Here is a 12703-nt window from a genome sequence, read left to right as displayed (position 1 = left end):
TTTTTTTTTTTTTTTTTTTTTAGCTTTAAAAGCTTTTTATTGTTATACAAGAAATGCAGGTGTATTTACTAGGTACAGAAAGTGAAAAGAAAAATAATCAACTAGAATCCAGCCACCTAGAGATTATCACTGTTAACATTCTGATGTGTATCTTTCCAAAAATGTTCAGAGAATGCTTTGGCATATAACTAACTCAGTAGAGGCATTTTATCCAGTCCATTTCAACCACTCAAAACTACAGACGCTTTCACAAGGAAGCTACATAGAGTTTTGGGGTTATTTCCATTCTGTTTGTCAGAGATACAGCCCTCCACTGAGGATCTCAAAAACAGGCTGAGTGATTGTGGGGACACAGTGGGACAAAATGGGGAGGGCTTGGGATTGGAAAGACCAGGGTCTAAGTTCCAGCTCTGCCACCTGCTGTGCAACCTGTGCGTCCTCAGCATCTGTAAAGCCTGTCTTACTTAAAAGACTATGTGAGATAAGCAGAATGCGTCCCACTGTGCTCTGACTGTGGTGTCTTGCAGTCTGTCCTGAGTGGTGCAGAGGATCTGGGGCAAAGGGAGAGGAAGAGACCACTGAAAGCAGAACAGAGAACTGAGAAAGTCCCAGAGAGATGCCAGGAGGCCAAGGGGATCCCCAAAGCAAGTGATAGCATCTCAATGGCCACTGCTCTTGCCTCTGTCTGAAGCGAGAGGGTCCACCAGTTGGTAGCGGAGGAGGAAGCTGGCTCCCAGATGAAAACACGGAGGGAAAATCAACTTTGAGAGCAGATCTGAGCTAAGCTCAGCCATCCAATATGAGATATTTTCCTTGTTCCTTCTTGATCAGGAAGATCATGTTTGATAAGGGTTTTCCTCATGCTCTCCTCCTGTCTAATCCCGTTCAATTTACTAATCCCTACCTCCAGGCATGCTAGTGCAACCTTAAATAATTAACATCTATACAGATATCAAGTTTTAGTTAATTAAAATTCAGAAAGCCTTAAGGCTTTAAAAGCCTTACTTTTAGAAGAATGTCTGCTAAGAGATCCTTTTTTTAAATTAAAAAAAATCATTTTTATGGCTGCACCCACTGCATATGCAAATTTCCAGGCCAGAGACTGAATCTGACCTGCACCTGCGACCTACACTGCAGCTGTGGCAGCATCAGATCCTTTAACCCACTGCACCAGGCCAAGGTGAATCCATGTCTCAGCAGTGACCTGAGCTGCTGCAGTCAGTTTCTTAACCCACTGAACTGCAGCAGGAACTCCAAGAGATTCGTTTCTTTTCTTTTTTCTTTTTTCTTTTTTTTCTGTCTTTTTAGGGCCATACCCATGGCGTATGGAGGTTCCCAGACTAGGGGGTGATTCAGAGCTGTAGCTACCAACCTACACCAGAGCCACAGCAGCGCTGGATACAAGCTGCGTCTGCAACCTATACCACAGCTCATGGCAATGCCGGATCCTTAACCCAGTGAGCAAAGCCAGGTATCAAACCTGCGTCCTCATGGGACTAGTCGAGTTTGTTAACCACTGAGCCACAATGGGAATTTCCCCCAGGAGATCCTTTTTTAAAGATGTCACACATTCACATAGTCTAAAATATGCCTTGGGGTTTTGTGAACTCACACCAGTTTCTTACTTCTCCTATATCCACAGAAAAGTAAAATTCACAGTGATATCCCAGTCAGGAGTTAGATATATGTACTAAGGAAGGGAAGGGAATTGACATAGTTTACAAACATTTTAACAAAGTGGGTAACACCCAAAACTTTAAAAATTAACCTTTACTTTAGTGACCTAGAAGAGCCAAATTCATTTCTCATTCCATTGACTTATATTTAAATATAGTGCACATATCTTTAACACGTTTGAGATTAAACACATCTCAAGAGTATGTGTTTTTAATAACTGAAGAAAAGACGGGGGGAAAGAAAATAATCACTGAGCCTTCAAAATCTAACAGAGATAAAAATTCATTTTTCCACTCTTAAAGTTAAACTTAGAAAACAGAAGTAACAGACAGTGTGGGAAAGAAATCAATAGCTCTTGCTTATGCTAGTATAACCAGCACATGGAATTTCAAGTTCAAACTACAGCAACCTAGATGTTATGAGATGGCAATTTCCCTACATCCATAGGTCCATATTTAAAACCTCACATTCTGGCTCATAACTGCAAATTCTGCAGTTCTGGTGCCCCTTCAGGGGAAAACACTTATTAGAAACAAACTGAAAAATGACTAGTGGGAATAAGATGATTTCCAAGAAATTATGAATGTACAGACAACATTGACAGTGTGTGAACTTTTGTGAACTGTTTTACTTTTTATATCTGACTTATACACACACTGAGACACTGACCTGTAACATGTAGAGGATGACAGCTGCCAGTCCAACCCAGCTATGCAGACTGTACATATTGGGGATTTTTCTGGCATTGTGGAAATCAAAAACGGCCACGAGAGAAATAATTGCAAGAATGGCAGCAACAGTATTCAACCCTGCGTGGATGGATTTCATCAGGAGCTTGCTGCATTTCCAGGTCCACGGCAATCTGTATACGATGATGGCTAGAAAGAGAGGAAAAAGGGACAGAATGTGTTATTGTTGTTGTTTTAATCAACCAAGATGAACAGTTTGACACTCAAACCCTTCCGTGAAACCCTTTTGTCTTGGGTTTTCTCTTGGGTTCTTGGGCTCTTTGCTGGCATCTTCTTTATTCCCAACTTATGAATGAACCTTGGTACCCCTCAGGCTCAGATTAGAACTTTTTCCTCCCTCTGCTCCTCTGTGGAACTTATTCTTTCAAGGAAATGCTACCTACATGGCAGGGACTCCAAAATCCTCATCTACAGCCCAGAACTTTCTTTTGAACTCCAGACCCACATAATCAAATGGCTTCTTGACATCTCCACATACCTATCTCCCAAATATCTCAAGCTCAACGCATCCAAAACTAAATTCTTATGATCTGGTTTCTTCATATAAGTGCCCTAGTTTGGTAAGAAAAAGACAGACTAAAGAATAGAAAAACATGCACACACATTTAAACAAACAAAAGAATACATCCAAGTATTTCACAAAAGTGTATACCCAAGTGGCTAATAAACATAATAAATACATGAACTTCATTAGTCAAGTGAGAAATGAGAATACCTCTACTACATATCAGAATGGCTAAACATGGAAAATACTGAGTACTGAAGAGGTTGTGAAGCAATCAGAACTCATGTCCAGTTAGTAAGAGTTTAGATGAGAACAAACACTTAGGAAAACTAGCAGTATCTACTTATGCTAAACTTACATATACTTTACGATCTAGTAATTCTACTCTTGGGTATGTGCCCCAAAGAAATAGGTACATGTGTTTGCCAAAACACATGTACCAGAGTATTATTACAGCACTATTTGTTGTGGCCAAAACCTGGAAACTTCCCAAATGTCCATCATTAAGAGACTGAAAAATAAGTTGTGATATATTCACACTATGGAATAATAACAGCAAAGAGAATGAAGGATCTAAAACTAGAAATTTACCTGACAATATGGACCAACCTATAAAGTTAATGCTAAGAAACCAGACATAAACAAGTATATTCTGTATGATTCAACTGATATGAAGTATAAAAACAGGCAAAGCTCAACTCTGCAATAAGAAAAGTCAGGAAAGCGGTTGCCCTTGTGAGGAAGGGGTATAGCAACCGGAAAGGCATGCACAAGGGATTTCTAAGCTCCTGGTAGTATTCTGATTTCCAACATAGGTTCTGGTTACATAGGTGATTTCAGAGGGAAGATTCATTAAGCTATACATCTATATATATACTTTTCTGAATGTAGATTAAACTTCAACAAAAAGATTCTTGAAAAGCTTTTTTTTTTTTTTTTTTTTTAGTGTCTTGGTTTAAGCAATATATTATATGGCTTCCCTAATCAGCATGCAATTTATTTTTGTTCTCAAGACAATATCATGCCCCTATCCATCCCCTTTCTGTCCATGTCAGGGAAAATTTAGATACCTGGAAATGTATGATTGAAAAAGTTTATTTTGTTTTTTGTTGTTGCTGTTGTTGTTTTTTGTTTTTTTGACAAAGTTTAAAGTATACTTCCTTGGAAGATGGATTCCATTATACCAGTAGTGAATCATACGTATTTCTAGAAGGAGAAGAAAGGAAGAACGGAAGAAGCAGCTGCTGTCTTTTTCCTTCAAAGACATTTATAATTTGAATATATGAAACTTAATTGGATCATAAAAATGTAAAAGATCTCATCCATTTTCAGGTAGAAGCACAAAAACACCACAAAGAGATGTGAATTCTGCCTCTTGAAAGCTTTCGGCGCAAGATGTCAATCTTCTCATTCTCTGATCCCATATTCCAGCACTTGACGGCTTCACCACTAGGACAGTTTTCCTTCTATCTGGTTCAAATTCCAAAGGATTACTACTTACTAATTTTAGTGCCTATATCTATCTTATAAGCGTTGATTTATTATATTCCCTTGAGGACATGGAAACTTTGTAGTAATCATTTCTATACTCAACAAATCTTTTCAAACCATTTAATGCAATACTTTTAAAGGTACACTATTCAAAGTTCATTCAAGGCTCCTTCTCACCCTACTTCCTCCTCTTTGAGGGCAGAAATGTGTCTTGCTCTATCTCCTTGTATCTCCACAGGTGAGGAGAGCCTTGAATTCAAAATATGTATGTAGGCGTTCCCGTCGTGGTGCAGTGGTTAACGAATCCAACTAGGAACCATGAGGTTGCGGGTTCGGTCCCTGCCCTTGCTCAGTGGGTTAACGATCCAGCATTGCGGTGAGCTGTGGTGTAGGTTGCAGATGCGGCTCGGATCCCGCGTTGCTGTGGCTCTGGTGTAGGCAGGTGGCTACAGCTCTGATAGGACCCCTAGCCTGGAACCTCCATATGCCGCGGGAGCGGCCCAAGAAATAGCAAAAAAAAAAAGACAAAATATGTATGTAGCTCTATGAGTATTTTAACTCTTATTTTGAGATTACTGTGGATTTACATGCAGTTGTAACAAATAGTACAGAGAGATTCCACATACTCTTCATACAGTTTCCCCCAATGGTAACAGCTTCCATAACTACAGTACAGTGTGACAACCAGGGAACTGATATCAATGTAATCCACTGACCTTATTCAGACTTTGCTAGTTTTATTTGTGTGTATGTCAGATCCTTAAGGTTTTTTTGTTTTGTTTTGTTTTGTTTTGTTTTGTTTTGTTTTGTGTTTTTAGGGCTGCACCTGCGGCATATGGAGGTTCCCAGGCTAGGGGTCCAGTGGGAGCTGTAGCCACCAGCCTATGCCACAGCCACAGCAACATTGGACTCTTAACCCACTGAGCAAGGACAAGGGTCGAACCTGCATCCTCATGGATGCTAGTCAGATTCACTTCTGCTGCAACATGACTGGAACTCCTTAAGTTTTTTTCTAAACAAATAAATGTAAGGCATTTTCTGCAGGCTGATCAAAGTCCAGAAAACAAATTGATGTCAATTCCAATACTACGGTTTCCCTCCTTATACTTTTTCTTCTCATTAAATTATTTTTATACTTAAAATTATATCAACATTTCACATATTAAATTATCTTTGAAAACATGAATTTAAAGACGGTACAATATTCTCGTACACATTGTTTCCTAGATAATAGACTAATCAATTGTATGTTGACATATAATGGACATATAATTTCCAATAATTACTAAAATAAATTTCATTGTTGTAATTTTATGATTCTCTACTTTTTCTTTTCTTTTTTTTTTTTTTTTTTTGTCTTTTTGCTATTTCTTGGGCCACTCCTGTGGCATATGGAGGTTCCAGGCTAGGGGTCCAATCGGAGCTGTGGCCACCAGCCTATGCCAGAGCCACAGCAACGCGGGATCCGAGCCGCATCTGCAACCTACACCACAGCTCACGGCAACGCCGGATCCTTAACCCACTGAGCAAGGGCAGGGATAGAACCCGCAACCTCATGGTTCCTAGTCGGATTCGCTAACCACTGAGCCACGACAGGAACTCCTGATTCTCTACTTTTTAAGGAAAGCAAATGCCTCTTTACCCAAGGACTTAGAGACCTTTTATCCACACAGTCAAGCCTTTTTGCAATCTGTGTGATTAGGCAGGGATAAAAATGTGCAAAATATCAAAACCTAATGATATTTTTTCCTTTCTCTTGGTTTAGCCTTATTTATCTCTCTCTCACACACACAGACACAGACACACAGACAAACCTGAGCCCTTTTTATCATCATCACCATCATCATATCATTCAGGTACCATCTCAGGGAAAGGATTTTTTTTTTCTTTTTTTTGCTTTCTAGGGCCACACTCGCAGCATATGGAAATTTTCAGGCTAGGGTCAAACTGGAGGTACAGGTGCCAGCCCACATCACAGCTACAGCAACGCCAAATCTGGCCCATGTCTGCAACCTACACTGCAGTTCACAGCAACACCAGATCCCCAACCCGCTGAGCAAGGCCAAGGATCGAACCTGCATCCTCATGGACACTAGTCGGATTTCTGCTGTGCCACAACAAGAACTCCCAGGGAAAGGAATTTTAGATGAGGGAACTTAAACATCTACATGCAAAAAGAAAATACTCAAGATGTTTGCTTAAAAAGCAAATTCTGAACATATAAAGCACAATGGCTTTTCCTCCCCAATCTGAATCATATTATATCAAAAATTTCCAAAATGAAAACTAACCTCAGATGTTAAAAATGAGGGATAGCTAGCAGGATTGAGGAGAGTTATAAGGGTTACCAGGACGACTGTGGGGTGCTGGGAATGTTATTTCAGGATTGGTACTTGAGTGTGTTCATGTGATGAAAACACATCACTTATGATTTAGGTACTTTTCTGCATGTATGTGGTTCTTCAATAAAAAGTACCTTTAAAATGATGCCCCAGGAGTTCCTGTCATGGCTCAGTGGGTTACGAACCCAACTAGTATCCATGAAGATGCGGGTTTGATCCCTGGTCTCATTCAGTGGGTTAAGGACCTGGCATTGCTGTGGCTGTGGTGCAGGCTGGCACCTGTAGCTCCTGCTGAGGTGTGGACCTAAAAAGAAAAAAAAAAAAAAAAAAAAAAAAAAAGCCCCAAATCAAAGACAGCTATGTTCCTAGTAAAGAATTTTCACTCTTCTCAAAACTGTGGGCACCACAGAGATATCTGCTAAATTTTCCATGAAACTGAAGTCTTCCCCCCTTGAGTGCCAAAACTTGATTTTTAAATCTTTCACATTTACTCAAAGATTTTTCAAATTGATTGCACACTAGCTTGCCCTCTCCAGCAGTAGCCTGAATGGAACACAATTTAATCTTGTACTGATGATTATGGGTGATCAATAAAACATATTGTCCTACTATTATAAGAGAAAGTCCTTAGGGACTTTTGAAGCAGGAGAGGTCCTTACCTCTGATCCAAACAGGCCCAGACAATTATGATTTTTCAGTCCTGGGTCTAGTTTAGAGTTTTTCTATCACCTCTTTCAGTTTCTTGCTCAGGTTAGGGTGCCTGCCACCAACCTAGCCCCTCCATCAGCCTGCATTATCTTTTATTCCTACCAGCTTTAAGTTCTAGTTTATAAATTTTTATGATGGCAAAAATTTTAACATCTGTTAAATCTGGGCAGTGAGTACACAGGGATCTGTTATACTATTTTTTTGTATGGTTGAAAGAGTTCATAATGGTTTTAAAGTTAGAACAATATTTTTGTAAGCTTCCAAACCCAATAACCAATTAGTCTCAACTGCTAAGTAGGCAGCTTGTAGAAATCCCAGGGGCTTCCATATGCATGAGGCATGGAGTTTTCGGCACATATTCTGATGATAGAAAAGTTTTGCTGGGTGGCTGACTTTGTTTCCAAATGCTTTCTGGATAAATGGAGGATAACTGCAAAACATTACATTTGCATAAGTTGTTTACATGCTTTTAAAAAATGCATAAATAACCAAAATATGGAGGACTTCAGGAGAAAAGGGCGACCTTCACAAATGGACCACATTTCTTAAACAAGAAACTCTTCTCAACAGTTGTAAAAACTTCCTGGAGAGTGGAATTTAAATATCTCTTGCTTCTTTGGCTTGGCACTTACCTAGACACCATTCCTGAAGTTCAGTGAGAAGGAAGAAAAAGGTCTCATAAGCCCATGAGGACGGAAATGTTATCAAACGGCTACTTGTGACTGAAACAAGGGTTTTCTGTTAGAGGCCCTAGCTGGCAAGAACTTTTTCACCCAGAAAATGAGGGGCAACATGAACACATATATGTGAAAAACATTTAAAATCTTTTCAGGAGTTCCTGCTGTGGCACAATGGGATCAGCAGTGTCTCTGCGGCTCCAGGGCACAGGTTTAACCCACAGCCTGGCACAGTGGGTTAAAGGATCCAGCATTGCTGCAGGGGCAGCATAGGTTATGACTGTGGCTGGGATCTGATCCCTGGCCTGGGAATTCCATATGCTGCAGGGAGACCAAAAATGGAAAAAAAAAAAAAAAAAGAAAGAAAAAAAAGAAATCTTTTCTGAAGAAATATTATTAGCTGTGGAACATGCTATTGTGATAAACTTAAAAAGGATGGAAAGAAGGAAGGAAGGGGAAGGAGGGAGGGAGGGGAGAATGGAGGGAAGGAAGGAAAGGAGAAAGAAATCAATCCCTATGTATAATTACTCTTTTGACAATGAAGGGGAAAATGCAGTAACTTGAGCTGAATTATTAGAAAATTGCTCAGTTGCTAGCAGAATAATCAACTCAGGAATATGTGAAATATATATTCTCTAAGGTGTAATCTGTTTTTTATTATTATATTATTAACATAGTATTATTATTTGTTGTGTCAATTTCTGTTGTATAGCGAAGTGACTCAGTCATACATATATGTGTATATATATATATATACATTCCCTTTCTTATATTATCGTCTATCATGATCTATCCCAAGAGACCAGGTATAGTTCCTTCTGCTAAGGACCTCATAATCTTTGGTTTGATACCAGTTTTCCATCCATAGATCATTATGGGAACTATCCATATATACAAGGCTGTCTCATAGCAGTCAATGCATATTTAGAACTTGCTGAAGTGACTATGAGGAGAAGGGTACTGAGAGGGAGAGAAATCTCCCCAAACATAGAAAACAATTTGACTCTAGTTCCTCTGTGTTTAAATTTTGTGATTCATGAAGGCAGGAGTACGTCTATCCTATTGACTGTCAGATCCCAGCATTTAGCACAGACCTAGCACATAGTAGGACTTCAGCAAGTATGTGTTGAATATAAATCTCAATAAAGTATATTAATTTATTATTTCCAGAAAATGAGCAGATCCTCTTTTAAAACGCACAAATTAAAAACTCAGGGCAATTTGTACTGCTGACCCAATAGTCGGCTCATATAAAACTAAACAGTCCTTTCGAGTAAGTAAAAAGTATTCTGTACTTGGACCCACTTACTAGCTTTAGGTAAGCTTTAAGTGAACTCAAAAATAAAATAAAAATGCAAACTATTGCATTTGGAGTGGATAAGCAATGCGATCCTGCTGCATAGCACAGGGAACTACATCTAGTCACTTGTGATGGAACATGATGGAGGATAATGTGAGAAAAAGAATGTATATATATGTATATCTGGGTCACTTTGCTATACAGCAGACATTGACAGAACATTGTAAATCCAGTATAATAAAAAATTTTAAATATAAATAAGTAAAAGAATAAATTATTGAGGTTGAAATACAGTGGAATTTTAAGACACTTATAATGCGCTCGTTACACTTTCTCTTTGAATAAAGAATTACTTTGACCTCCTTGGTAGAATGTTCTGAGCAGGATTATCGAGATTTACAGTTGATTTCCCTGTGCACCCCAGAATTTATCAGACTCAATCCAAAGGACCTCAAGTTTAAATGTAAAAGCAGAGACCCCTCTTTAAATACACATCTTGAAAAGAGTCCTGAAGGGGCTATCAAAGGAAATCTGAGCTCTGAAACATGCCTCTGCACTCAAACTGTCTCACAGCATGAATATCATGAAACTGAAAACTGCTGGAGAATCAAAGTGAGGGAAGTGATTTGGAAGATTTGTTTTAGCATCTTGGCACCAGAAGCATCTCTTTGAAGTGACTGAAATGCTCACAAAGGTGGCTACTTGGTACCAAGTAGTGTATGAAAAGAGAATAATTCAGTTAACTGGCTATATATTTAAAAATACCCAGAAATTCTGCACTGTTAGAAACACCAGCTATATTTACTTGTGCCTCATATCAATGTTAAGACAGATTAGAAATAGTATTGGCTCTGATATTACCTGGTGGTCTAACCCTGGTCAGCGCTAAATATTTAGGGCTCATGTTTTCTAAAAGAAAACCCTAACTTCGGCCTAACAAACTCAAATGAGAAAAGCCTGTAGGCAGGGCTACATTTTACTCATTTGTTTTACACAGTATCTGGCATACAATTAGTGCTTAATATATGTAGGCTAATTAAATAAATAGGATAATATATGAAGAAGTTGAAAGAATGGGTGAGTGAATGCACAGACTCGGGGAAAAAAACTCCAGCTGAAGTCTGTAGTCATTTCAAAGCCTGTTTTAACCTTTCAAGAAAGTTTCTATAGGAAGAAAAAAGTTATAACAAAAACATCTGTCTATCTTTCTTAAAAGGGAAGACTTTTACTTTCTGTTGTCGTTTGGTTTCTTTCTTTTTTTTTGGCCATGCCTGAGGCAGGTGGAAGTTGCAGAGCCAGGGATCAAACCCACACCACAGCAGTGACCCAAACTACAGTAGTGATAACACCAGATCCTTAACCTGCTGAGCCATCAGGGAACTCCAGGTGTGGTTGTTTTTAAGATGGTAGAAATTATAACACATTGGAAATAACCCAATGAGGGAGAAACTTGATGCACAAGGAAAAAGAGAGAATTGATAAGTAATGTCCTTAGGCAAAAGGAGGTGTGTATAATAGTTAGGCAGTAATATTCTAATGAGCTTGAGGCCTTTGGAAGAGGTACATTTCCAATATAATATAATACCCGTGCTCCCCTGAGGTTGACTAAATCAGTGATTCCCAACAGGCTGTAAACAAGAGAATCGTGGAGGGGAAGGGAGGGCACTATTACTTTAGATGCTACTGTTATCAACACAAATGAGTGGCTGTGAAATGGCATTTTGTTGCTAACAATTAACAATGATACCGAAATTATCACTCATTCATTCAACAATTATTTATTGGCCTACTTTGTGTTAGTTAGTTCTAGGTGTTATTCTAGATGCTATGGAAACAACAGTGAGCAAAATACTCATTTCCAAAACAGTTTGATTAGTTACATTATGAAGAGACCTGCATGTATTTATTTACAACAAAAAAATGTGTTCGGGGTTGTCTTTTTATTATTCTTCTTCAATGCGGTTGTCTTCAATTGTGTCTTCATGCTTTGCAAAACCCGTTTCTTTATGAGTAATAGGTTTATTATCTTTGGTGTCCCCCAAGCTGGTTTTGGGGTAGGTACCTGGGGTACTTTCTCCATTTTCCTCTTTGCCAGGCTTTACTCTGAGAGCCTTTTCGAATATATTCAAGAGGTCTTGGAATTTGGTCACTTTTAGATACATTAATAGGATATCCCATTTAACCTTTTAAGAACTACCCTTAATTTCTTTTTGTTAGTCTTTTAAGTGTTATTTAAATGAAGTTATATTCTCTCACAAAACCACACTGAGATCATCATACTATTGAATTTCTCTTCCTTCAATTTATATAGTAAAAAGAGAGTTCTACATGTGGAATAGAAAGGAGTATAGAATTGCTGAGATTTCTTTTCACTAAATTTATATACTTGAATTTTCCACCTTTTACTAAAGAACACATTCCACCTTGCTGAACCTTTTAAAAGGCCAACAGGCACTTTGAGAGCATTTATTTGTTTCAGTCTTTTCTGGGGCCTTATTCAAGTTTTGTTTCTCTGATTTCCTGGCAGTATATTTATTTCATGGGAAACATTCCTTTTAGAGAAGCACAAAGCTCTTCTAACATTCTCTCTGCAACTTCCTCATTCATGTTCCCTAGATTTCCTACTAGTTTAAAATTTTCTTTCAGTTTTAGATATCCTATTGTGTCTGTTATATTTTATTTTAGAATATAAATATTTTCCAAAATACACTCATAGATTTTTGTCACTTCATTAGGCTTTGCCTTCTTTAGAGCTTACTTCTTAAAGGTGTTTCAAAGGACACATGTTTTCCCATAGTTTTACATAGTGTTTACTGTTTGCATTTGTAAAACATTTTATGCTTAAGAGTAATAGTTGTACTTTGGCCCTTCCTTTGCATCTCGAAACATTCATCTATCACAGAAGAACTCAATTACATCATGTTCATTATCAGGGCTCTGAAATAACACAGCCTAAAAATGTGCTCCCTGAAGCAATTACACATAGTAAAAAAGCTTTCATAACATGGCTAGTCTGTAAAATGTGTGTTTCCCTTCTGGCCTTTAAAGTCAACTATTTACTCCTTCTACTGGATGCTTCCTAACACTGGATATGAGGAGGTGCAGGTGGGCCAGGATTTGCAAGAACTTATGAGTGCTATTCCTGTGCCTATATGTATGAAAGTTTACATTCATGTCAGTTAAATGCATTATCTGATTAAACTGCTTTGCAAATCTGGAAGCCAAATAGTAAACAGGATGGATAATGTCAACAG

General features: G+C 38.4%; 1 protein-coding gene across 4 annotated transcripts in view; it reads right to left on the bottom strand.

Annotated features, from left to right (window-relative positions):
* CYBRD1 (cytochrome b reductase 1) overlaps positions 1–12703 on the bottom strand; it is a 45982-nt gene that overhangs the window by 30164 nt on the left and 3115 nt on the right. For 2 of the 4 annotated variants that reach the window (XM_084997934.1, XM_084997933.1), the window contains exons 2-3: positions 6899–7068; positions 2347–2555 (exon numbers count right to left, since the gene is read on the bottom strand). In XM_084997934.1, coding sequence (XP_084854060.1) covers positions 2347–2505 — 159 coding nt within the window. In that variant the 5' untranslated portion in view covers positions 2506–2555; positions 6899–7068. 4 annotated transcript variants of the gene reach the window in all.

Source organism: Sus scrofa, chromosome 15 (assembly GCF_054392235.1).
Source record: "Sus scrofa isolate SSC_HxYL_T2T_F1_AM1 chromosome 15, Sscrofa_HxYL_maternal_Yorkshire_Landrace_v2.0, whole genome shotgun sequence".
Classification (NCBI taxonomy): domain Eukaryota; kingdom Metazoa; phylum Chordata; class Mammalia; order Artiodactyla; family Suidae; genus Sus; species Sus scrofa.
The sequence above is the reverse complement of the archived record's forward strand: the minus strand, read 5'-3'. Positions and strand labels throughout refer to the sequence as shown.